We start from the raw sequence: 26,243 nt of genomic DNA on the forward strand, positions 1-26,243 counted from the left end.
AGCTATAATGCGCAATGTCTTTGAAACAGGCATAATATGCGGCGACATTACTAGAATTATCAAGGATGAAGGTTAATCAACTTCCTATTTAAAGAGTTGTACGAGGATGGAAAATTTCGCCCTAACACTCTTTAAATTTGAGATAATTATGAATATTTATTCATAATTTGATAAATTCTAAATACCTCTATAATATTTAATAAAATTATGTAATCCTTTAATAAAAGTACGATGAAATGTGTCCCAAACGTTCCTCTTTTTACATAGATGGATTTTCGGTATGCATGGAGCAACTAAAAAATTTGGATAATCTCCCTCTAGATTTTAACTACACCTTTCTATTTTAATCTTTGTTTTGGTCGTATGCGGTTTGATCCACCTTGTATGGTTTAACCCACCTTTTGTACCGAGGTTTTAATCTTCTTTTGGTTGTATGCGGTTTGATCCGCCGCATGTGGTTTAACCCAACTTTTGTACTGAGGTTTTAATCCTCATTTTGGCCGTATGCGGTTTGATCCGCCTTTTAATTGTCCAGGTATTTGCCTTGACTATTTGAACATCTACCTTCATGACATTTCTTGAAACGCTTTATTCGCTAGATAACAATGGATTTGCCTAGAATACAAATTCAGGACTTTATTCTCACACTGATAATAGTGGACTATCTCCTTGACATCTTAAGAATAGAATTTCTTCAAATTCTGCAATGTCCAAGTGTGTGGCACTTCTTTTCCTTCCAATGTAGCTAACTTATAGGTCCCCTCTTACTGTATACTTTTTACACGGTAAGGTCCTTCTCACTTAGGCTCCAGTTTCTTGACAGCTAGTTGGACTTCAACTTTTTTTAACACCAGTTCCCCTACTTGAAAAGTGCTCTCTTTGATAGTGGAATTATACCTGCAAATAACTCTTCTCTTATAATTTTCCAATCGCATTCTGGCCGAACATCTTCTTTCCTCTATGAGATCCAAATCCAGTTATCCTGCCTCCTCGTTTTCTTGTTCTTTGTATTGGGTCATTCTGATAGTAGGTTCAATTACCTCAGCTTGGATGAGAGTATCCAAACCGTACACAAATAAGAAAGGAGTTTCACCAAAACTGGTTGAAGAGGTGGTGCAATATGCCCATAAAACTCCAAGCACCTCGTCAACCCATCTAGATTTCGAGGTGCCTAATTTGGTTTTCAGATTTTGTAGGAGAATCCTATTGCTTACCTCAGTCTGGCCATTAGCCTTCGGATGACCCACTGAGGTGAAGACTTTTTTGATTTTTCATTGGGCACACCAATCCTTGGACTTTCTTTTCTTGAAACTGAGCTCCATTATCTGAAGTGATCTTTTATGGCACTCCCAGGCGACACACTGTGTTCTTCCATACGATTGGATCATGACCAATTCCGTGATTCGAGCTATTAGTTCTGCTTCTATCAACTTAGTGAAGTGATCAATGGCCACTACAAGGAACTCTTTTTGCCCCTTAGACAGGGGAAGGGTCTGACAAGATCAATCCACAATAATCAAAGAGCCAGGCAGGTTTGGTGAATGCAATCTTGACTCTTGGGGCATGGTGTAGGTTCCCATGCATTTGGCAATGGGAGCATTTTTTGACTATTTCATACTATCTTTTTATATGGTTGGTCAAATATACCCGTTTCGAATGATTTTCTGGGCTAAACTTCTTCCTCCCGAGTGATTTCCACAGCAACTTTTATGAATTTCTTTCACTATTTCCCATGCTTCCTCAGATTGCAAGCAACGTAGAGCGGGTAAGGTGAAAGATTTCTTGAAGAGATATCCTCCTTCTATTAAAAAAAAAAAACCGTGCAGATACTCTTCTTATCCTTTTAGCTTCGTTTTCATATTTAGGCAACCTACCATGTTCGAGGAAGTCCTTGATGCCATCCATCTATGGTTCGAGTCTATCTTTGCTTATCTGAGTCACCTCCTATGATTTTCCCTGGGGGCTTTTTGTAAATTTGGATTAAGTCCCAAGCTCCGAATGCTGAAAAACGAGTTTTTACTCCTTGTAAGAGTCTCCTCAATTTGCCATCTTTAGCTTCGTATCTTGCCAGCACTTCGTACCCCAAGAATAGCCCGTTTCGTCCATCTCCATGTCTCAAAACCATCCCAACAAGTTAGCAATGAATGTTGCAGCATCCAAATTCATTTTGTTGAATGGTAATTCATGCACGTGCAGAAAGGAATCAGATCGATACAAATCTACATTCATAGGGTTCTCATTCGGTCCAATATAGTTAAGCACCACGATGTTCTTTTCAAAATTCCACCAACACCCTTCCAATATCCGACTCCTATCGATGATGTGGTTGAAGCAAATTAGGGATCGACCCTCTTTCAGCTGTTTAATCTCCATGCCCTTCACCGGATTAAGCATGCTCATAAGCGAAGTGGAGAGTGCTTCTAACCATGGTTGTTTGGGGGATAGAAGTCCCCCACCAGGTACGTATTATGCGATTCCGTATTAGCATTCCAGAGCCCATCAACTATAACTACTCCGACGGACTCCGCATTTGTTAAAGAGAACTTGCGCGCCATCTTTTCACAAGCACATCCTATGGCCCCGTAAGGAAGACACTGATGCCCTCTCAGCAACCCTATGCCCTATTGATAGCAAAAACGGTGACCTACAGGGTCCTTCACGCCCTCAAAAGAGAGCTGTGTGATCCCAAAAGGAGTACTCAAGCAAATAAGCCCCTGAAAAAGAAAGAACACAAAGTGAATATAACGTAGAAAAAATGCCAACGACCAGGCCACAAAAAGACTAGGAACAACGAAAAACACAAGAAGAAGCAAACTAAAAAACGAAGCAAAAAGCTAAAAAACAACCTAGGCAAAACCCTAAAAATAATACCTTAAGCGACTCCAGTCCCTAATAGACAAGTAACAGAGATACAGTCAGAAACTCCCAAGCACCAAACAATATCACCAGGAGCGCAAGGAGGGTGAGGTCCTAGAACTCGTCGAGGTTGGTGTGGGATCAAAAGGTGTCTGTGGTTTGTCGGAAAGAAACTTATTAGTTTTTTTTTTTTTTTTAATTGAAACCACCCAGAGGGGGGGGGGGGGAGGAGCTTTTCGGAGTCCCCGATCCTTCTTTATAAAAACATGAGCAAATTTACAGCGGGGAGTGCTGACTCCCTATCATTTCTAACAAAGCTGTAAAATCAGGAGTACTACTCCCTTACAAATATTCGCCCAAAGCATAAACGAGGAGTACTACTCCCTTACATTAAATCGCAAAAGCATAAATAAGGAGTACTACTCCCTTACAAAAGTAATACTAGCTAATGTGATATACAGAGTTGGAGGCGATAATCCAGTGTGTCAAAAAGTTTCTGCCACTACACTCAAATTATCGATTCCAACTAGCATTTATAGATCAGGCTATACAAGAAATTCAAAGATTGTCGCCAAAAGTGATACATCATCAACAGTTGTAATAGATAAGTAGGGGAGAAGCTGACTGAATATTAGTCACATGAATCCTCAGCTTTCAAGTCAAAATGATGGAGCAAAACAAGTCAAAGTATGAGCAACAATGCAATATCAACGTGTGTACCAAATTATGGCACAATCTAAGCATGCTCACAAGACAAAAAGGAATGAGATTGCACATAACAACCACAAAATAGAAGTACGCAATTAAGCTATAGAGTAGGCAAACAATAATGCAGTAACGAACACAATAAAGCAGCTTACCCAGCATTCACGCGAAGCTAAGGCAAGGTAACAAGTAACCTACTCAAGGGGGGTCAACAACAATTTTGAGTCGAACGTGTGGGAGGCCACATGAGTCAAGGTTAATAATACCTTTCACTGTACCTGGGAGGTGTTCCTTGGTAAGGATGCTAAGTTGTTGAGATGTACATGCTTGATTGGCTAGAAAGTCCGCCGCTTGGTTTCCTTCTCTAAAGATGTGAGAGATTTTATAATTGATTTGCCTCAACAGTTTGCGAATGCTTTGAAGGGTGATCTGATGGTCCCATGACCCTTGTCGTGGTGAGGAGATGAGCTTGATAATAACCATTGCATCCGTTTCAATCCAAATATTGTGAAATCCCTTTTCGATGCATATTTTCAGTCCTCTGTGTATAGCTCGAAGTTCAGCCTGGGTGTTAGAAGTAATGCCAAGAGGTTCTTGAAAGGCAAAGATCACTTGACCGAGATGATCTCTGAGGATTCCGCCCGCGCCGGACATACCTGGGTTACCTTTAGACGCTCCATCTGTATTCAGTTTGTACCACCCTTCTTGAGGCTTTCTCCAATGGACAATAAAAGCTTTTTGCCGCTTAGTCTTCGGCTGAAGAGGGATATTGATAGTGTGTACAGCGAAAAAATCTCCTTGCACGTGCTCCGATTTAAGCAACTCACTTTTATAGAGGTTGTGGAGGTACGCCAGTGCTTTGTGAATAATGGTGTTGGCCTTGAATTCGACTCCCCTGTGCTTAGCATCATTCCGAAGCTTCCATATGTTCCAGAGAATCAAGATTGGAATAATATCTCTGATGTGTGGTTTAGCGTCGATTCTATTTTTCCAGGATTGGATGAGAATAGTGATGTCATTTGTTTGGGGGATATTAATTTGGAATTTAGCAGCGAAATGACCCCAAGCTTCCAAAGACTTATTGTTATGTAGAAAGAGATGCGGTATGGTTTCTTCTGCTTCACAACAATAGCATTTGGAGGCCATTGTAATCCCCTTCTGCTTAAGCCTCTCATCGACAGGTACCCAATTATGAATCAATCTCCAAATAAATACTGAGATGTTAGGGATAATCAATTTGGACCAGAGAGTACGATAGAAGGGCTGAGGAGATTGGTGGCTTCTATTTCATTCCAAGCTGATTTAGTGGTGAACATACCATTCTTGGACAGTTTCCAATGGAGAAAGTCAGTTTGGTTGTCAGTAATGGGGACATTCATGATCAAATCGATTATGTGCTGTGGAACAGCTTGTTGGAGTTTGTTAACGTCTCACGCAGAGTTGTTCCAGAACCAGTTAACAGGGACATGAATCTTAGTATTATTTCATCTCTAGTATATTATATACTTTTTTAAAAAAAAATAAAATATTTTATGGACTAATATGTTCTATGGCTTATTTACTTTTTCATCCTTAGATTTTTTTTATATTTTTTCTTTTGAAAAAAAATAATAAAAATAAAATAATAATTTTTACCTCATCGTGTAGATAAAATAATTATTTTACATTTGAGAAGAATACTTATAATCTTTTTATTAGAAGAATACTTATAATCTTTCCAACAATAAAAGGTATTCATATTGTACTGAATCTTAGGAGTATATGTATAATTTACCCTAAAATTTAATAAATGCAAATGGCTACAGTAAAGGAGAAATGCAAAGAAATCAAGGTGCAAATTCGCTAGTGTATGAAATTTACATAAATGTCCCCAAACTTCTCAATAATCTAAAAAATGGCCAAAATTTGTTCCTTTCTTAATTGGGTCGGACCAACTCTGCCCCGCCTAAAATCGAACCTAGAAATGTACGACTCATGATGACTATTCGATCGTTTTGGATAATTCACCTAAAATCAGTCGGTTCAAGAATATCTATAAATATTAGTTTTTAATGCTCCAAGTACAACTTTTTACATGCTGAATATTCTTATAACATTCATATTTTCTCTCCTATGACATTGCTAATTAAGTATTAAAGGTAGATCATAATCGGAGTCTTCTTGATATTGTTTTCACATATTTTTTTTCTTGCAGAACATACAACCAAATCTCTAACTTACCTAAATATTTTTATTTTTATTTTAATTATTAATAAAAAATATTTTTTAACTCAAGCTCGAGCTCAAAATTATGAAGTGGGGCTCGACTTCGAGCCTAAATTTTGCTGGAGTTGACTCTTTTACACCTCTACTTTCAACCAACCTTTTTAGCTTATTGAGAAAATTCTATATATTCAATTATTTTTTCAAACATTAACTTCATTGATCTGTTTTTCACTTTTATTTTTAAACTTTCTGGATTTTTATTAATTTATATTTTTTTAATTTATTTCTTCTAAAAAAAACAGATGCTATTGGAAACACGCGCTACCAATTTTTCAAGAAAAATCAAAAGAAAAAGCAGCAGTCCAACTTAGCACCTCATCAGTGACAAACTCCCTCTGACTGTAAGGACTAGTCATTGAATATTCAGCAACGGACCTGTCAAGAACCGCATTCCACATTCCTATAAAAGCCCACTCATTTTTGTCTCCAGCACCAAAAACACTCTCCAACTTTACACCATCTGCCCACCCCACTACTGTGTGCTCTTTTACTGCGTGTTTCTTGGGGTCACTGTGTGTAACTTTGATAATGGCAAAATCTCCAGAGCAAGAGCATCCAGTAAACTCCTTTGGATGGGCTGCAAAAGACCCATCTGGGCTGCTCTCCCCTTTCCGTTTCTCCAGAAGGTCTGCTCTTTTTCTTCTTGAAATTTGTTCTGATTGAACTCTTAACTCAATTTAGTATATGGCGTTGGGAAGTTTTTGTCCCTTTAGTTGCATGTGTTGTTTTTATTTGAATCTTTACAGAGTCTCAAGAGAAAGAGTGTGTGAATCTTGAGCATTTCGATCTTCTTGTTTTAAAGGCTTTGTGGGTGTATTGTTTGTGGAAATTTGTAAAGAACGAATATTTGGAAGTATTTTACCATACAAATTTATAATTTGTAAGTAGATTGAGAGGAGTTTGATGATGATGATGCTTTTATGCAGGGCTACTGGTGATGAGGATGTGCAGTTCAAAGTGTTGTTTTGTGGGATCTGCCACTCTGATCTTCACAGTATCAAGAATGAATGGGGCTTCTCTCAGTATCCTCTTGTTCCAGGGTAAGATGCTTATGTTTTTTCCCCCTCAGGTTATGGGATTTGGGTTTAGGAATAATTACACTCCTGACCGAGGTTTGGTGTAATTATATGTGGACCTTTGGAAAATTACATTTAGTACCTTAAAATTTGCTTTCATCTAATAAATAAGTCTCGTTGTGAGTCATAATTAATTGAATTTGCTCATATTAACAAAAGAAACTAAACAAAAATTCATATTTACCCTCGACTTATTATTGACTTATTGCTGGTCAAACAATTTCTTTCGATTAAATTACCCTTATGACAGGGAAGACATACCTCCTACATGCATTAACACGTAAATACGTATGTGGGTAATTTTATTATAAAATGATTTATTTGACCAATATAAATCAGTAATTATTAATCAGGGTAAATATAGATATTTTTTTTTTTCGATTCTTTTGTTAATATCAGCAAATTCGGTGAATTGACTAACAGGGAAATTTATTTGTTAAATAGAGGCAAACCTCAATTGTGCTGGATGTAATTTCTCAAATCACAAGGTCATGAAACTACACCAAACCATAGGAGAGGGGAGTGTAATTGTCTCTTGAGTTTATTATGTGTTTGGTTACTTCAAGAAACTTAGATTATTCAAGTAAATAAAGGTAAAGAACTGTTGAGGGTGACTGATAACACTAAATTCGAGCAAGCCATATAAACTATTTCTTTAATGTTTCGGGGCCATGATTGAAACATGAGAAAGTGTGATTCTCTTCGTTATATTGTGGAGAATTTGAGATTAGGCTTGGTTGGCGTTCCTATGTGAACATGTAAGGGATTAATGTATTTGAATGTGTACTCTAGCACAAAGTTAATGTGTGTGATCTAGGGTTCGCTCGTATAATCCATAGCCATGACTATTGATTTTGTAGTTCTTTTTTTTGTCATATCTTGTTTGAAAGGTCTAGTTTTGATCTTTATGTGATATGACGGTTAGCAAAGATATAAATGCTTTATAGAATTTAAGCAATACACAACATATAATAACCCAACAACTCATATATACTTTTGAAAAGAAATTGACAATATATATATATATATATATATATGTATATGCTTAACCAAAACTATATTGTAGTGATTCATCAATTAATTGTGAGTTTGTAAAATAGTTTAAATCGTAAAATAAATACACAAAAAACCTGTAATTTAAGTCATGAACGAGTACAATAAATACACAAAAAAATTTCATGTGAAAGAAATTTTTTGGTTGGGATATTATATTTGTTTTGCATCTATTATATAAATATTAATTTATTACTTGACCCTTAATTTATACTCCTCACTTATTAAAAAAATTTCTAGTTAAAAAATAATTTGGTGATGATTTAATGTGCAAAATACTAAAATGTATCGCAATAATATAATTATTCAAGGTATGATAGGCAATTTTGTCCAACCAAGGGGTAAGTTTTACATTTGTTAGTTTGGGGGCAAATGATCAAGGATAATTCAGCAGGCAAAGTGTATTTAGCCCTATTCTTTGAGTGAACAAGAACCAGGACAGCTGCCCTTAGAGTAAATGTATCAGATTGTACGTAGCAGTCAACGGTCTCAAACCTCTGTTTTTTTATCAAACATTGACACAAGTAGAGATGTCAAGTTTGTTTTGATGGCATAATAATTCAATTTGAACTGAAATTCTCCTCTCCACATTCTCTGGCAATCACAGTAGATGGAGCTGACATGTTTTATTATTATGCATGACTGCATTGCATAATATATGTTAATGCGTTTGAAACAATAGGACAGTATATCATGCTTTTGCAAATGATTCAGGCATAACAGTAGGAAAATCTTATTATTGAATGCTATTGCACGGTTATACACCTTGTGGAGTGATCATTATTCAAACAGAGGGGGTGGTTCATGTAATTTGACCATTTTATAGGGGGTATAATTGCAATTATGCCTACTCCTAATGTAATATATTTTGATCCACTATACCGAGCATTGATCCTTCATGCATTTGATAATTGCAGGCATGAGATTGTTGGAGTGGTGACAGAGGTAGGGAGCAAGGTTCGGAATTTCAAAGTAGGGGATCGAGTAGGTGTAGGATGCATGGTCGGTTCATGCCGTTCGTGCGAAAACTGTGCAAATGATCTAGAGAACTATTGTCCCAATATAATGCTCACTTACAACTCAATTTACTATGATGGGACAACCACATACGGTGGTTATTCCGATATAATGGTTGCTAATGAGCATTTCGTTGTACATATCCCTGACAACTTGCCTTTGGATGCTGCTGCTCCTCTTCTATGTGCAGGAATCACAACCTACAGCCCATTAAAATATTTTGGATTCGACAAACCTGGCATGCATGTTGGTGTTGTAGGTTTAGGCGGGCTAGGTCATGTTGCAGTGAAATTTGCAAAGGCTTTCGGGGTTAAGGTCACCGTTATTAGCACATCTCCGGACAAGAAAGAGGAAGCGCTTACACAATTTGGTGCCGATTCATTTTTGATAAGCAAAGATCCAGATCAGATGCAGGTTTTGGTTACATTTGCTTTTCTTACCCCCTTTTATGCTATTCTCTCTTAAATGGCAAATTTTCGGCTGAACCAGGTTCAACTAATACCAAGCGTATTACTTGGAGAGCAAATAACGCTTATTATATGATTGATGTACATTTATAGTTTAATTATTATATGATTGATGTACATTTACAGTTTAAGAATAGTAACTATCAAACGATAAGTGTGATAACTGATAACACTTCTTGTAATTGGTTAGATTTGGTTAAATCAGATTAGAGCAAAGAAATTTTCCTCCGTGAAATATCATTTTTTTTAATTATTTCTTGAATATGCATCTGTAGGCTGCTATGGGAACGATGGATGGTATTCTTGACACTGTGTCAGCTGTTCACCCCCTGGTGCCACTGATCGGCCTTCTGAAGACTAATGGAAAGCTTATCATGCTCGGTGCACCAGATCGGCCGCTTGAGCTGCCTGTTTTTCCACTCCTTGCAGGTAAGCCACATGGATCTCTATTTTACTTTAACTATGCTATTCAAACGTTGCTTATATAGAGATGAATTGGATCCCTTTTTGTCTCTTAATATTATTCGTTTCCAATGTTGTGTCATCTCAACTTGAAGTTGCAAGTTCATACTGCATCTTGTATGGTCATTTCTTGACAAAGAAAGTATTCAATCTGAAGCTGAGTGAATCTGAACATTGAATGTGTATAGGAAGAAAGATTATAGCTGGGAGTGGGATCGGTGGGATGAAAGAGACACAGGAAATGATTGATTTTGCAGCCAAGCACAATATTACAGCAGACATCGAAGTTATTTCAGCTGATTATCTCAATACGGCTATGGAGCGTCTAGCCAAAGCTGATGTCAAGTACCGGTTCGTTATCGACATTGGCAACACACTGAGGGCTTCATGAGCTGAAAATTTTGTCAATCAGGCATCTCACTTGTTTGTGTTGGATTGAGGAAAATGATCTACTTTCTTGTTTCTCCTATGTTTAGTTATACTTCGCCAATTATGAATGTGGGTTGCCCATTTTCAGAGGATTCTAGCAATAATTTCACCATTTTAAAGGTGAGAATTTGTGGTTTCCCATATTACAGTAATAAAAGACCACTTCTTTCTATCTCTATTGTCTCTTCACATACAGATTATTCTTTGCTTGATCAAATATTAAATTAGGATTCTCTACTCATTTTGTGCTCCTCAAGAAAATAATGCTAAAAATGTGTAAATGAAAAGGAATGTATTAAGACAGGCATTGCCTGCCGGCTATTTGTACTGTCTCAGAACGACAAGTTACAAGCACTTAAAATACTCGTAAGTCTTAGTTATACAGATGTATTGCAATCCAGTTTTCTGTACGAAAATGTCAAACCCGCAGCTCCTCGCTGTTGCCTTCACATGTTCAAGGCAAATCCTGGGGTAATCCAGTTTCCACATCCAAAAAAGAACACGAGATGATATGTTTCAGCCTTCATCTCTGGTCTTCCTTAATCATTCTTCCGTTGGTACGAGTAGACAAGCCGCACATTATGTTTCTAGCACAATTCTCAGACAGAGATTACCATGTAAAATGATGTAAGGCTTGAAGGATCATTTCAAATCGAGTTATATGACAAAACCTTTACAGTAGATTAGATGCATACAACGGTTTGAATGAGTTTATCTGCCTTGACCACCAAACAACACTAACTCATCAACTAAAAGTCTAGGGCCCCTGTCTTAGAGGACCCAGAACAACTACCAGAAGAAGCATAGGAAGCTCCACTAGAACCATCTACAGGGGCCTGGTTTAGACATTCCAAAATCAAGGATCGTCGTTTCTGCAATTTCATTGAGAATGTGGTTGCCTCTAGAATAGCAGGGACCTGTATTACATTAATAAGCAAAATATTTAAGTGAGACGTGCAAAATTAGGAGGCTGCCTGCTGTTTTATTTACAATAATATGATATTTCAAAATGAAATCTTTTCAGAAAAGTGGAGACGTCAAGTAGAATAATGTATCATTATGTGTTGTTGACTGCAGTAAATAGCCCCAAGCAAAAATCTCTCAACCCATGCTATAGACAAGACAACTTCTAGTTATGTATATTCTGTTTCACCTTTTAAAAGGATATGTTATTCAATAAAGCAGAAGAAATAGCATCAACTAAGCAAACCACAAATACCTGTGTATTAATACGTGCCACTTTGTGCACACTAAGAAGGCCAACCATATCCTGATATCCTGTGAGAAGCTTAGCCAGTTCCTTGTCTTCATCTGATCGAAATATGATTCTAGATTATGTTTCTAGACGCGGCTAAATCAGTGTTCCACATAAAGAAGCATACACACCTGGAATTGCTTTGACAGAAACTAGGGTGTCGGCCAAATGCTGCAGCCTTTTGGAGAAGGCTGTTGAAACAAGCGAAGGCGCAAAGGTTAAAACTGCTACCGCATTTGACAATCTCACCAAACTTTTCAGAGATCTGATAAAAGAAAGCATCTCCCACTCCTACAACAAGTACACATGTCTTTCAGCAAATGACATTTCCATCTTACAATATCATGGCAGCCAGACTTATAATAGCATCAGAAAATGATCAATCACCATATAAAGTATGTATCATAAAGTAAATTATATAAAGATTACAAATTTTCATATATTGTGCTTATAAATGAATTTAGAATATTTTAAATTAAAAACAGCATAGGTAGGCACCTTGTTGGAAAATTCACACTGCGGCGAACACAGTGACTGAATGGCAATACGACCACCGGCTATGTTCCCATTGTCTCTGAAAACAGATAAAAAACCAATCACGAAATAAAATTAATCTCAACAGATCTGACAAAGGGTATGACAGCTGCATTAGCGTTTCGACAGTGCAATCACTCCACTAACAATTTGGAAACATGAAAATGGTAAAATTTTCGATTCGAACCAATCAAAGAAATATCAGAACCCCAGCCCAGCATTACAACTGATACTATCTAGTGATATCCTGAAATTGAATCATGACTAACCACATTTACATATGCAAGTGCAGTAATGTACAATGATAATACCTAGGAGTTTGAGACAAGAAGCTCGAGCAATGCTCCTGAAATGTGGCAAGGTCAGCAGATTCTTTAAGGCTAACGCAATCGATACGCTGTCCACTAAAGAAATGCCTCTCTAGGGGCTTCCGCAAGTCAAAGTTGCTGCAATACTCTGACTTTCCATCTGCATATAAAACAACTGATTTCATTTAATGTGCGAACGGCAAAGAAATCCTTCTTGGCAGCAGGAAGTTGGTATGTTAAATGCAGGTTAAAGATCTCTCAAAAGATTAAATGTACTATATGAAGGAGAAACTTACTACACAACAATCATCAGCAAATATTTCTAGGGTAATGATGAAAATCTTCTAACCAATGCTAAAAGAAACAACCACTTTATGCATGAATTAGATTTTAAGAGTAGACACATGTTGTTTATGTTGTATCAAATTATACTAGCCATAGGCAAATGTAAAGAAAGTAAGAAAAGAATCATCTTCTTTCATTTAAATGCATAAGTATTTTACTTTCTTGCAACCCTTAGATAACATTTTGAATAGTTACCGTCAGCAGATTACCACACATTGTCCCGTTGCTCACCATAATTTTAGTGTTACAATAAGCTTGCCGTCGTTCTATTTCTTGATAGGAAATACGTCATCAGGCAGTCCTTTTTATCTCAATGTACTTTAATACTTCTCTTCAATAACAATTAGTTGACATCCATCATTATCAAGTAGCAAATATCATTATGGAGGAGATTGAATGACAGGGAGACTGAAAACTTAATGGCAATCATAACAATAAAAACCATACATGAGGAGAAACAATGTAACAAAAGCAGATACTAAGAAGAATTTATTAACTTCACCTTTCTGAGACTCTGAATTATGTTCCCCAAAATACTTCTTATATTGCCAAGCAATTCTCAACCCCTTTTCCTGAGATTCAAAGTATATAAAAGAGTTTCATTAAAAAGTCACCAACTCCATGGTAACTACACAGGTGCAGTCACACTCAAGGTTATGGAGAAAAGAAACCGATAGGCACCTGCTCTGTCTCATGGACACGAGATTTATCATCCTTGGAGACCATCGGATTAGGCAAAGTGCCAAGAAACCCTCTCGGGTCTTTTGCAGAACTAGCATAAATAAGAGGTTGGTGGTGAACCAACCCCTGAGACATAAAATTTCTCAATAGTAACATATGATGTGGTGCCTCCGGATCTTCCATAACCATCACTAGACTTCCCAATGCAAACCCACCTCCCAAAATCTCTACCAAGTCAAAACCATAATTCATATCAAAGATAACAATCACGTACAACCTAATCAGCATAAATACAAGACTATGGGACATTACTGTCAAGGTCTAGTATGCCAGATGAAAGAAACATTGTCCCATTAGGACCATGCTTAAGCCCAGGTGCGTGTGGGGCTGTGCTGGATGCTGCAGAAAAATTGCGCGAGAAACTAGTAGTCCGAGGTTTATTAGCAGCCATATACGTCAAAGAACTGCTCTATATCGAGAACACAACTGCATCAAGAACTAACTCGCATCACATACAAAAAGAGAAAAAAAAAAAAAAAATCCCACTTAAACAAATTAACCAAACAGCGGTGATTTTCATCGAACATGTGGCATGCCATCTAAAAGTTTCCAAGTGGAAGAAAGCAAATGCATATTATCAGCGTTTGGAGAAAAAAGGAGCGGCGAACAGAACCTTTCAGCCTCAGCAGTTCGAAGATTTCTCAATTCGTTTCGCTATGCTTGTGACTTGTGCACACAGACAACTTTTGGAGAGGGTAATGGAGCAACTCAAACTGAATTTTAATGTAAGCTATAAACCTCGTACTCAAACTTACAGTCTTTTTTTCATTCAGATGATTAAAAAAAAGATATCATTAATCAATTCGGGACGGCTCGTGTTTGGTACAATTTGACGCTGTGCCTGTGTGTTAATTAGTAACATGTTTTGGGGAAATTCGCATACTTATGCCCTAATCATCTCAATTTCTTTTTTCTTTCTTTTTTCCTATTTACAGAAATGGAAAATTAGGGTTTTAACTTTTAAGCCCTAACTTTGTGAAAAGGGAATGACACCTAAGTCCCGCTAAAAAATATTGCCTTTGAGCTTATAGTTTTAATCCCTAGAGAAGAAAAAAGATTAATAAAAAAAAAAAAATTTGAAAAGATAGGAAAATGATAAAAAAAAAAAAAAAAATTCACAATGACCACTGTCATATAACTCTGCTATTAAGTAGGTCAAATTTGTGTTTCGAGTGCAAATATAATTATGTATCGTCTGGCTCTTATTTTAATAATTACTTTTGGAATTTAATTTGATCAAAATCACGTTTTCATAAAAAGAAAAAAAAATTATGACTTTTAGCTTTTAGTCTCATTGTTTCATCTGACTACTCATTATCTCTAATGTGTGCAAAAATCCCAAGGGTCAATTTTACGATGGATTTGAGCACCTTAATAGGCTAATGTTTCCTACAAGCTCGAAAATGAGAATTTGCAAAAACAATGTTATGACTATGACGCTCATGTTAGTATTCAATATTGAAAGAAGTAAATGTGAACGAATTGTAATGAAGTATGATAAAGGATTGTGAATGAGAGTAAAAATGTGTGAGAGAGAGGAGACTGTCTTTTCTATATTTTCTCGTCAGCTTCTTCTGTCAGTCATATTTTACCACTAAATTATGTGCCTAAATGGCTGCCAAGATGGAATTGGGCTCTCAGCGCCTCCAATGAACAAGTCCTTCTCTTGGGCCTTTGCTTTCTTGGCCGCAACTAAGGGGAGGCCTGTAAGGCACTGAGTCCTGACTTTTGACTTTGTATTTATGGTTATATCAATCTCAATTAACTAACATTTTAATTCCTGCATTCAACTTTAAAAATAATGTTAATTTTTGAATTTAGCTTAATTATAAAATTATGAATCTAAATACTGTAATCATTTGCTATTTTATAAAAAAAATATTTTTTTCACAATTAATTATTTTATAATCATTTATGCAATCGTCAAATCGAATTTTAGGCTTAAATTCCCTGTCCTTTATAGTTGGGGCAATCATAAAAATAAAAAATGGAATTTAGGTAAGGATAATGAATCATCTAATGTGTTAGATGTATTTTTCGATAAACTAGCACTAGATATAAGTCCATATTTTATTTTTTTTTAAAATTAATATAATGTATATGACTAGAAATTATTAATTAATAAAAAAATATAGAAATTGCAAAAATGTATAGAGCCGTATCTAAAGGGGTCAATAAGGTCAAATATTCATCTAGCCCAGAATCCAACTTTTTGAGAGGTGGGCTGGCCCATTCATTCAGCCCATGGGACTACTATTGATTAATAAACGTATTATCTTTTATAAATTATAATATCAAACAATGTAATTTAATTTTTTTAATAAAATAAGATCATGAAACTAATAACAGGTCAGCATTATTAATTTTTATTTAATATAATTAAAATAAAAATAATCAACCAAATCCAAATATTAGTTAGAAGCTCCTTATTTTAATAAATATTAAAGTGTAGGGGTCGAGTTATAAAATATTTTTTTATGAAGGGGACAATTGTAATATGACAAATTGTAGGGAATGTATATGTAATTAGAATAAACCTCATAAGAAGGTTTGTGTAATTTACAATGAAAGGTAACAGAGTAATTTCATCAAGAACATTAGAGTTTTTTTCAACATTCGTTAGTATGAGGTGAGGTAGCTGTAATTAGTCAAACTTGATAGGGTCTAAATGTGATTAGATAAAATCTTATAGGGCACTGTAGTTATCTCTAAAATCTAAAATTACAACCATCTTTCTTGATGTTTGGCATAATTATGAATACCTTCTCATTATTTAAGAAATTACAAATCCCTCCTCAAATGAAAAATAATCATGTAGCTCCTAGACGGTGAGGTGAAAATTACTACTTTACCCTTGTTAAATTTTTATTTTTAGATACATAAAAAAATATAAAATTAAAATCCGAGGATGCATAAAGTAAAAAATTCATAGGGCATATCGATCCAGGTTGCTAAAACGGGTCAGGTCGTGACCCTAGATGGCTGTAGGTTGGGTCGCTGGCGATCCAAAGCTTCTTGAGATGTGGGTCTTGATAATAAAGAAGCACGTTAGGCTTGTTGGGAAGCCCCGAACTAAGGCCCTCCAATGTTCAAGTTAGAATGGATGAGGTCGAAACAATCTGGAAGGCTTAAATGTAGTCGAAAGAGTATTAAACGCAAGATACCATAAATGCTCATGATTAATAGTATTTATAGGTTTCCATACCCATATTAGGTAACTCCACGTGGCAACATCTGGAAGAATGTCTGCTAAAAGATCTAATTGTTGATAAACCGACCCGACCCGCTAAAAAGTGCGCGGACCTTTGTCCTATTTTTGTCATTTGTCTGCATTTAAGGGGCATTTCTGTCATTTTGTTCCAAGAGGGGTTATTACCCTATCACATATTAGTTCATAAAAATATATAAAAAAGAATCTAAATCTTTTTTATCAAATTATCAATCATAATCCAAAAGTGTATATCGGTCCATTCACCAAAAAATTGGATTGAAACTTAACGAAAACTAATAAAATGTGCTCGTTGTTATATAAACATAAAAAATAGAAGAAAGTATTTAAAATTATATCAAATGCAAGGGGAGTTGATTGTAATTTATTTAAATATAAAACTCATAGTACGGAAAATAAGAAAAGAAGGGTATAGAAGGAGAAGAAAGAAACAAAGAGGAAAAGCCCGTGAAAATAGAGATAGGTTAAGCAGAACAACGTTTGTGGACATGAGTGGGTGTAGTGTGTGTATGTGTGTTTGGTTGATCTCTCACGGGGAACCCACCCCACCTCGGCCCCTCTCACGAGATCTCTCTCTCAACTCTCGTAATTTGCGGCCCCCCAACACGTTTAGTTTCCAGCACACACTGGCACTGCAACCACCGGCGGTTTCCAGGCTGAAATCCATGCATATTGCAAGACACAGTTTCTGTTTGGTGGGCGGTTGTCTTCTCTCACCAATATTTTGTACCTTTTCGGGACTCCACGTCGGGAAATTCTAACTCAAATCAGCTGATTTTTTGACGAACTCAACATGATGAATGTACTGTTGTCACGTGATTGAGTTGTACTTTAAAGGGAGTGATTTAGATCGTGAAACGCAGTGAAATAAGTAATTTTTAGGTTAAATTATAATTTTGAGATTTGACATAATTATAAATATTCTTTTATTATTTAAAAAATTATAAAATACTTCCCTCAAATAAAAAATAATTAGACAATGAAGTGGACATTATTACTCTACCTTTATTGAAATTTTTTAAAAAATAAAAAAAAATATTTGAAAAAAATTAAAAAGAATGAGGGCGTGTAAAAAATAAATAATCTATACGGAATATTAGTTTATAAAAATATTTTAGAAAGTTCTACAAAAAATATATAAAATTAGAGTTTATAATTCAAAAGGACATTTTGATCAGTTCACCACAAAAATTGGATAAGAACTTAATGGAGACTAACAAAATAGGCTCCTTAATGTTAAAATCAGTGAGTATTATTAATTTTTCAAACAATAAAAAAATATTTATAAATATGTCAAACTGCAGGAGAGGTGGCTGCAACTTATCCATATATTTATTATATGATTGCCAAAACTGATGAGACTGCGTTTGTATAAAGATTTTGTATCTCAAAGAAATATTGTGGATTTTAGTTCACATTATGTATGTGTGAATATGTCGTTGCTATATTTTCTTTTATATGATCATAGTCGTACGATGATCCATGGATGCAACTTTAACATTAATTTTTCTTGGTTTAGAGGTTAGATCTAATTAAACTCATTGCAGTAAGAAAACTTAATTGTTATAGGTTCATTTCGTCAAAGGTCGTCCGATATTATCTAATTTGGTTATTGTAGTTTCGAAAGAGAAAAAAAATTGTAATTTTAGTCTTGTAAATATTAACGGTATTAGCAACTTTAGTCCTTTATAAATTTACTTTTAACAATTTCATCCTTTAATTTTAAAATTTTCGTATATTAAAAGATAAAAATAATCGAAATTTGTTAAAATGGCAGAAAAAAATGCACACAACCAGCTTAACCAAATGCACTTTTCTATCATTTTTGTCCTCAATGCGTTAAATTCTTAAAATTAAAAAAAATAGATTTATATAGAACTAAAATTGTCATTCCCCCATATATACAGAATCAAAATTGCAATTCTTCTGACTAACAATTAAAAATAATTTCTACTAGATGGAATATGATAAGCTGACTACCGGCAATCCATAATACATCTACATAGAATAGCAAATTTTATGTTTTAAGTGACGATTGGATTCATGGGATGTAAGTGAAAAAGCTAGTACGAGACTACTGTGTGTTTATCGTGCAGAGATTTATTCTTTCTATAATTAAACGCATATATTTTTAATCTGGACCAATTCTTGAATTTTTAATATAAAATATTTTTTTTTAATTCAAATCGAGTTCGACTGGACTCTAATCCGTAATAAGTCACTAATTATAGATTGTATCTTATTAATAATAAATGTAATATATTCATATTGTAATTAAGCAAAAAGGAGTGGACATTTGGCATATGTATGGGTGCAGTTATGATTGTTAAATAAGTGAGAAATAAGAGCAGAGCAGTGCAGTGCAGAGTGTAGATTTGGACCACAGCCACTGAAAGTGCAATGACATAAGTTTGTGCAGTGTAGTCTTCAAGTCTTTGGCTGAACCCACTCAGAAGCACTACATTTGTCTCACAATATTGATGAATAAATACACTGACAATAGCTAGTTTTTGGCATTGAGATATTCAAGTACTACATTCATCATCATCATCATCATCATAATAATAATTATTATTATTTAGAATTCAATAGGTTTTAATCAATTGAATTAATTTCTTGAGAAGCAAACATTTATATGTGTATGTACCCAAATTTAAAAGGTTGGCGCAAACGGCTTAATTACATTTATATATATGGGATCGATCTATCTAACTGAAAGTTTCGTATTTAAATTATGTAAATAAGATATCTTGTGAGAGAAAAAAAACTGATGGGGAGAATCCAATTTTAATCTGAAATACCGAAAATGCCCTTAATGAAGGGTATTTTTGTTATCATAGGAATAGATCCGCGTGCCATAGGAAAACGGGCGGGCCATCCATCGTCCGGATCCGTTTAAAGACTGAAGACCCTGACACGCAAGAATAGCCGTCCGAGCGAGGACGCCCTGCGCTTCAGATGTTGACATGTGGCCCAAATAATAGTAACTACATGGGCCTTATAAACACCTCGACGCACCGCTTTAGAGGTAAATTGACTTTTAGCATTTTCGACCTACATTCACCAGATTGCATATTTTTACCTCGAACTCCACTAACTTGAGTGTCTGAGGGTCGTTGTGAGGGGACGCACCCGATGAGCTTCACGTTCGTGTTTTATCCTCAAGACCCAATCACTAGATCTTGGGAGAGTATGTGGTTAGGATTGAGATCACCACTCGAGGTCGCATATTTGGATCGAGATTAAAAACAAAAAAAAAGATTATATGTACAAACAAACACACACATATATATGATAAGAGTTCTGTGTATAGAGGACTATAACGCCCCTATCAATCACAAGAATATGAAAATAAGACTGAGGTCTGTGTATTTGAATCTCATGGCGTATTCAATTTGGACTTTTGGCTACGTGTCGGTTTTATAGTGCCCAACCTTGTAAGTAAGAATGGCAATTGGAGTGGGTAGACTGAGGCGGTGTTAATTAGACTCTGTGGGGTGAAGAGACTGGCGGTCTTTGAGATGGTGTGGTGGACAGATTTCGAGATTTAGTAGAGGATGAAATCATCCTATTGTCGTTCCTACTAATAGGTCGTCATCGAACAAAGTACTATAATAAATATCCAAAAGCCGAGAAATCAGACATCCAACTAAAATCGTGCGTTCGAATTCTTACTTTGAGCAACTTTACAGACCACATGATTAGAGTGCTACAAAAGAGGCCTGCTCTATACAGTGATTTATGAATTGGAGTGGGTAGACTGAGGCGGTGTTAATTAGACCCTGTGGGGTGCAGAGGCTGACGGCATTTGAGATGGTGTGGTGGACAGATTTCAGAATTTATTAGTGGACGAATTCATCCTATTGTCTTTCCTACTAATAGGTCGTGATCGAACAAAGTACTATAATAAATATCCAAAAGCTGAGAAATCAGACATTCAACTAAAATCGTACGTTCGAATTCTTACTTGAGCAACTTTACAGACCAGAGCATAATTAGTGTGCTACAAAAGAGGCCTACTCTATACAGTGATTTATGAACACATAACAATAACTCTAATTGATGTCCGAATCAACCTCACCAAACATCAATTTATAATAATCAAATACGAGCTCAAATTAATATACATACATATATCCAAAATTAATGCGCTGACCCTTTGAAACTCTCTGTATTTTTTGAATTTAAGAAAGTTCTTTTTTCGAAGGTTGTGGTCTCTTCTACATTAATTATCCCATCTGTTCAGAACAAAGTTTTTATCTTTTAAACATAAATTTCGTTTATCCTCCAGAACTAAGATGGGAGGCACAAGAATTCATATTGTTTTGAATTTAATTTTCCACCCATTAAAATTAAAACTATTACATCAAAAAGAGCCTTGGGTCCTTTATTACATGTGAAATTTAATTGGTTCAAGCATAAAACTTATAAAATATTTTAAATAAACTTGTATATATATTTAAGGTCGATGTTGAGTTGCGGGATGGATTTGTGATCATGCCTTCGAGCTTTCATCCCGTGATGTTAAGCTAATCCTTGTAAACTTACGCTCACAAATCACAATCAAAAGAACACTAGATAGGTCTTATATTATATCCCTTTGACGTTTAAGTCACTAAAATTTGTACGATGATAATTGACGCGAGGAGCAATAGATGCATAGCCCCAAAAATACACCTGAAAGCCTGTTTGTTTGTGTTTTCATTCCTAGTTTCAATTTTTGAAACAATATTTAAAGTGAAAGGATGTTCATTTATATGTATTATCATTGAAAATATATTGATTTGATATCACAATTCAATATAAACAACAATCTCATTTACTAATCTAAACACTTTCTCATCTCACATTAAAACCTGTGCAAAATTAAAGATATATACTTTTTAAAAATTGAAAATAAAAGCACATACTTTTTAATATCTTTTAAAATAATAATGGCCGAGGGTTATAGGACCAAATAAGGTTCCATCAATCAAAAAAGGATTAAAGCATTGCTAAAGTTGATGGTGTCAGCAAGTAGAATTTGAATCAAATTGATCAGAATAAGAAATATAAGGATATTCAAAGAATTATATAATATTTTACTATATTTCAAATCACATGTGTGAATATTAAGTAAATAAATACATATTTTACAAATGGGTTAAAACCCCCTTAATTAACGAGAAAGTGCAGAAAAATTCCCGTAAAAAAATAAAGGATAATTTACCTCCCTCTAGATAGCAGTAAATTGCATCATTTTTTAGTATCACAAGGGGATAAATTATATTTTTTTTTTATAACAAAATTTTTGTACTATTTTTATTAATATGGAAATAAATTATATTAAACCCTTTTACAAATTATAGGTAGATAAAGGGGGTGTAGATGGGAAAAGAAAGGAGTAAGAGGAGAGGGGGATATGTATGTGGATGTGTGTGAATGGGAAGTGAAAAGGGACGTTACATAGCAAGGAAGAGACAAAGCTGTAGCGCCTGCCGCAGCCCCACTGCCCACTGCGCTTGTCGCCTCACGCCCTTCTCCTGCTCTGTACTTCTACTTGCGTGCTACTACGTTTTCACTAACCATTACATTAAAAATTCATATTCAATAAAAAAATTGTAAAATAAATATAATTGTATTTCAATAATACGATAAATATATTGTATTTATCATATAATTAATTTAAATTTTTCCAAATTCAATTTGAGTTCGAATTGTTCCTAGTACATACACTTTTTATGTCAAAAATAAATAATTTTTTTAATTTTTTTAAATGTTTAAAATAAAATTTTATTTTTATGAATAATTTATTGTATCTTTAAAAGTATGAAATCATTTAAAATAGTAAGTTATAATTTTATAAATAACGATGAGTATTTATAATTTACTTTTAAAAATAATATTGTAAAGTTATACAAATCTTTGTGCATGTTTTGGTAGGAGTATTTGAAGGTCCATTTAGAAAATGCTATTTATGATAAGTGCTTTTTGAAAAGTATATATTTGAGCATCAACAAAATATTTAGGGTATATTATTTTGATATTTTCCAGCTTTTTGTAAAATTATAACTATATTTTTTTTAAGGGTGTTACCGTAATATTTTTTAAAAAGTATTTATATAATAATTATATCTGAATAAAGAATGTAGCTATAATTATAAATATATATAATCTCAAAAGATTTATTTTTTAATTTTATAAATGATAAAAAAATATTGTATATTTTGACGTATCTCAAAAACCGCTAATGCTAACATCTTGAAAGCGGACTTTTGGATATGCGCTCTATTTTCGAAGTCGATTCAATGCTGACTATCACACGTTCAACATATATACTTAAAATAATTTTTTGGTTACGTGAACAGTCAAGCTAACAATTAAATTAACAAACATGTGAATTACATGTGTTTTAATTGTTTATTTTTTATGAAAATTTGGACATGAAACTAGATATGTCGAGTTTCTCAATTTGAACCAATTTGGAAAATGATGACTAAATCTGTCAATTTTTTTAATTTAATTTTGAGACCATTTTAAAATTTCGTAAAATAGAAGAGGAAAAGTGATTTACCTTTTTATCCTATGGGATTAAAAATATAATTTTACCTCATTTTTAATTTCATTTTTACTTCTCACTACACATTGCCAACGCACACCACTTCTAGTCTTGTTTTAAATTTGGTTTAATTACGCTTTTAGTCCTGTTATTATAGTTATTTGACACTTTTTAGTGTTATTAGTTAGGATTGCAAAATAATCCTTTATCTTTTCTAATTTCATAATTTAAAAACAAAATTAACTAAAATCTTCCAAATTGATCATAATTGTAAGGTCACTTTCCGACCAATTTTTCTCCTAAAGAAATTACTGAAAATAATTGCTTCCAATGTGATCATATATAGGAAGTTATAGAAAGTTGGGATCTAGTTGTTTTCATTTCTTGGCCTTTGTGGGCCTAAAAAATTAATTACGAATGTGGCTCTCATATTTGTGTTCTTCGCTTTTCCCTCTTTGCTTTCATTTTCATTTACTATTTATCTTTATGGTACATGTAAATCTCTCCATTCTGCCTCATCCCATTACCATCATCTCTGCTTCACTTTGTCCCTTGTACCCACCCCACCCCACCCCACCTCCCAACATAGTACATAGCTTATATATATACATACATGCATATATATATATATATACATTTTCTCTCTCTCTCTCTTCTTTCTCTCTCTTACACACACAGAAAGAGACCACTTTATTATATTCTATCAGATCTAACCTCCAAATACAGCTGAGGTTTATGTTGTTTTTGTTCTTGATGAAGATCACAGGAGCCCATCAACATCCCTCTCATTGTCCATCAACCCCATGCATGAAACAAATGAATTTCATCACTGTCTCTGCCTCTGCAAAAGGAAACTGAACAACAACTCAAAACAATATATTACAGCCCACACAACTGATTTTCCCTGTTCCTTTTCTGACAACTAGCTACCTAGGGTTTTTGTTAATCTTTATAGCTGGATGATGTCGCCTGATAACAAACCGGCGGCGACGAAGCCCGGAGGAAAGGACGAATCGCAGAGCTCCAACGCCGCCCGTAAAGCAGCCTCATCCAGGCCCCAAGACCCGCCGCTTAAGTGCCCACGATGTGATTCCCCCAACACCAAGTTCTGCTACTACAACAACTACAGCCTCACGCAGCCGAGGCACTTCTGCAAAACGTGCAGAAGGTACTGGACCAAAGGCGGCGCCCTGCGCAACGTACCCATAGGCGGTGGCTGCCGGAAAAACAAGAAGATGAAGTCTTCTCCACGGCTCTCCTGCGACTCAAAGGACTCCAGCGGGTCGTCTGATGTTGGTGGGTTGAAATTCTTCCAGGGCATCGCGCCAGCCATGGATTTTCAGCTCGGAGGTGCAGGGATAAGCTTCCCGGCCAGGCTCAACACCTCCCCGAATACTACTGGTCTGTACAACCAGTTCTCTTCATTTGGGGAAATATCAAACACCTGTGGCGCAATTTCTTCAACCCCATGTTTCAATCTTGATTCTTCTGTAATTGGATTCAACAGTACTACTTTCCCTAATTTCAAACAAGGAGATCAAGGAAATATGAACTCTCCTGGATTTCATCAAGAACTGGGATCTATGAACATCCACAGCAGCCTGGCTTCCTCCATTGAATCCTTGAGTTCTATCAACCAAGACCTGCACTGGAAATTACAGCAGCAAAGACTATCCATGCTCTTTGTTGGTGATCATACTCAGAAAACAAACACTAATCTCCCAATATCTCTTGATCAAACCCTTGTTCAGAAACCCCAGCCCATTTTGTTCCAGAACCTGGAAATCTCAAAACCACAAGAATCTTGCAGAATTGGGACAACAAAAGAGTCTGGAAACCTGTCAACTGAGTGGTTCTTTGATAATTCTTATGCAAGTGTTGCTCCAACCCCAGCAACAAGCAGCAGCAATGTAAATGAGAATACCAGCAACTGGAGTGGGATTCAAGCATGGAGTGATTTGTCCCAATATTCTTCACTTCCATAGGAATTCACAGTACTGATCATCAACAGTAAGTTTATCATTACTTTTTCTACTTTAATTAGTACTGAATTAAGCAGGTTTTTGGCTAAAATTTTTCTAAAACATCTTATAAATTCATACATTTTACAAGATATCCTTACAGTTTATAAAATGTTCAATCTTAGTTTAAAAATAAAATTTTAAAATGTTTGAAATAGAACCAGATTATGCCGTTCATAAACACCAAAATCGAAACAGTTTTTAAAAATAATTAAGAACTTCTTACTTTTTTAAAGACTTTTTCTTTCTTTTTTTAATTTTATAAGTCTATCGATCTTTTAAGAATTTTTTCGAATACTTTTCAACATCTGATAATTAAACCTCAAACTGAGTTGAGATCATGAAGGTGTAGTCTTTAATTTGTTGAGTGTGTTGTTCTTGTTTGATTTGGTGCAGATCAGGTCAAAGATATCGAAAAGAGGTGCAAAAAGGGAGAGAAGAAGGTAGCTTTTGATCAGCTTTATTCCATCAGTAGGAAGAGATGATGATGTGATGAGTTAAAGATTACAATTAAGAAATGTTAATTTGTTGTTGTAGTTAGTGATCATGATCATAATTAAATTAATGTCTTTTTCATTTGAATTTTCATGTCCCATATGTAAATATGGCAGAATTGCCTTGGAGAATTTAATTAATTATAATTAGACTGACTGTAATTGCTTTATTTTAATTTTCTTTCTTAATTATATTATATATTCTTGTGGTATTTTATTAATTAATTTCTCTTTTTTCAGGACTCTTATATATATTTTATTTTTTACAGAAAAAATGTGTGTGACTTAAAAAAATTAATCTTTTTTTTTTTTGCGTTTTTTATTGTTAACTAGTAGCATTATAAATTGTTGTTTTAATTGATCAAAAAATAAAACTTATAAATTTTAATTTGCCAATTATTATTTCCTCAGTTTCTTCCTCAATGTCTTTGGGATTGGCGATTGATTT

At 34.9% G+C, this 26,243-nt stretch overlaps 4 protein-coding genes across 5 annotated transcripts; 2 read left to right on the forward strand and 2 right to left on the reverse strand.

Annotated features, from left to right (window-relative positions):
* Positions 1-1,271: 1,271 nt before the first annotated feature.
* LOC148784579 (uncharacterized) lies at positions 1,272-4,707 on the reverse strand. The gene is made up of 5 exons (XM_088876895.1): positions 3,840-4,707; positions 3,717-3,733; positions 2,872-2,889; positions 2,649-2,714; positions 1,272-1,493 (listed from the first exon to the last, which is right to left on the reverse strand). The coding sequence occupies exons 1-5, from the start codon at positions 4,705-4,707 to the stop codon at positions 1,272-1,274; spliced, it is 1,191 nt and encodes a 396-aa protein (XP_088733021.1).
* Positions 4,708-6,223: 1,516 nt separating this feature from the next.
* LOC105176374 (putative mannitol dehydrogenase) lies at positions 6,224-10,502 on the forward strand. Its single transcript, XM_011099156.3, has 5 exons — positions 6,224-6,452; positions 6,753-6,866; positions 8,873-9,386; positions 9,715-9,868; positions 10,090-10,502. Exons 1-5 carry the CDS (start codon positions 6,355-6,357, stop codon positions 10,290-10,292), a joined length of 1,083 nt encoding a protein of 360 aa, XP_011097458.1. The 5' UTR covers positions 6,224-6,354; the 3' UTR covers positions 10,293-10,502.
* A 105-nt stretch (positions 10,503-10,607) lies between these two features.
* Positions 10,608-14,494, reverse strand: ELO1 (Paxneb protein-like protein). The gene is made up of 9 exons (XM_011099157.3): positions 14,127-14,494; positions 13,766-13,939; positions 13,454-13,680; positions 13,275-13,344; positions 12,431-12,587; positions 12,084-12,159; positions 11,717-11,876; positions 11,550-11,641; positions 10,608-11,247 (listed from the first exon to the last, which is right to left on the reverse strand). The coding sequence occupies exons 2-9, from the start codon at positions 13,902-13,904 to the stop codon at positions 11,080-11,082; spliced, it is 1,089 nt and encodes a 362-aa protein (XP_011097459.1). The 5' UTR covers positions 13,905-13,939; positions 14,127-14,494; the 3' UTR covers positions 10,608-11,079.
* Positions 14,495-23,856: 9,362 nt separating this feature from the next.
* On the forward strand, positions 23,857-25,957 carry LOC105176376 (dof zinc finger protein DOF5.7). Of its 2 annotated transcripts, none has more exons than XM_088876975.1 (2): positions 23,857-25,290; positions 25,703-25,957. In XM_088876975.1, exon 1 carries the CDS (start codon positions 24,240-24,242, stop codon positions 25,263-25,265), a length of 1,026 nt encoding a protein of 341 aa, XP_088733101.1. In that variant the 5' UTR covers positions 23,857-24,239; the 3' UTR covers positions 25,266-25,290; positions 25,703-25,957. The 2 variants fall into 2 exon arrangements, with proteins under 2 accessions (XP_088733101.1, XP_011097460.1); XM_011099158.3 differs by having other exon boundaries at positions 23,860-25,290; positions 25,698-25,957.
* Positions 25,958-26,243: the final 286 nt, after the last annotated feature.

Source organism: Sesamum indicum, linkage group LG13 (genome assembly GCF_026168435.1).
Source record: "Sesamum indicum cultivar Baizhima isolate 11 linkage group LG13, ASM2616843v1, whole genome shotgun sequence".
Taxonomy (NCBI): domain Eukaryota; kingdom Viridiplantae; phylum Streptophyta; class Magnoliopsida; order Lamiales; family Pedaliaceae; genus Sesamum; species Sesamum indicum.

Excerpts from the sequence above, each read along its gene's own strand:
- LOC105176376 (XM_088876975.1), top strand. The coding sequence starts at position 24,240 with ATGATGTCGCCTGATAACAAACCGGCGGCGACGAAGCCCGGAGGAAAG.
- ELO1 (XM_011099157.3), bottom strand. The coding sequence starts at position 13,904 with ATGGCTGCTAATAAACCTCGGACTACTAGTTTCTCGCGCAATTTTTCT. Across the intron at positions 11,877-12,083 it reads AGTGTGAATTTTCCAACAAG|GAGTGGGAGATGCTTTCTTT; the intron begins GTGCCTACCTAT and ends TACTTGTTGTAG. Across the intron at positions 11,248-11,549 it reads TGGCACGTATTAATACACAG|GTCCCTGCTATTCTAGAGGC; the intron begins GTATTTGTGGTT and ends AATGTAATACAG.
- LOC148784579 (XM_088876895.1), bottom strand. The coding sequence starts at position 4,707 with ATGGCCTCCAAATGCTATTGTTGTGAAGCAGAAGAAACCATACCGCAT. Across the intron at positions 1,494-2,648 it reads TTGAGGGCGTGAAGGACCCT|ACCCTTCCCCTGTCTAAGGG; the intron begins GTAGGTCACCGT and ends TGATCTTGTCAG.
- LOC105176374 (XM_011099156.3), top strand. The coding sequence starts at position 6,355 with ATGGCAAAATCTCCAGAGCAAGAGCATCCAGTAAACTCCTTTGGATGG. Across the intron at positions 6,453-6,752 it reads CCTTTCCGTTTCTCCAGAAG|GGCTACTGGTGATGAGGATG; the intron begins GTCTGCTCTTTT and ends GCTTTTATGCAG. Across the intron at positions 9,387-9,714 it reads AAGATCCAGATCAGATGCAG|GCTGCTATGGGAACGATGGA; the intron begins GTTTTGGTTACA and ends ATGCATCTGTAG.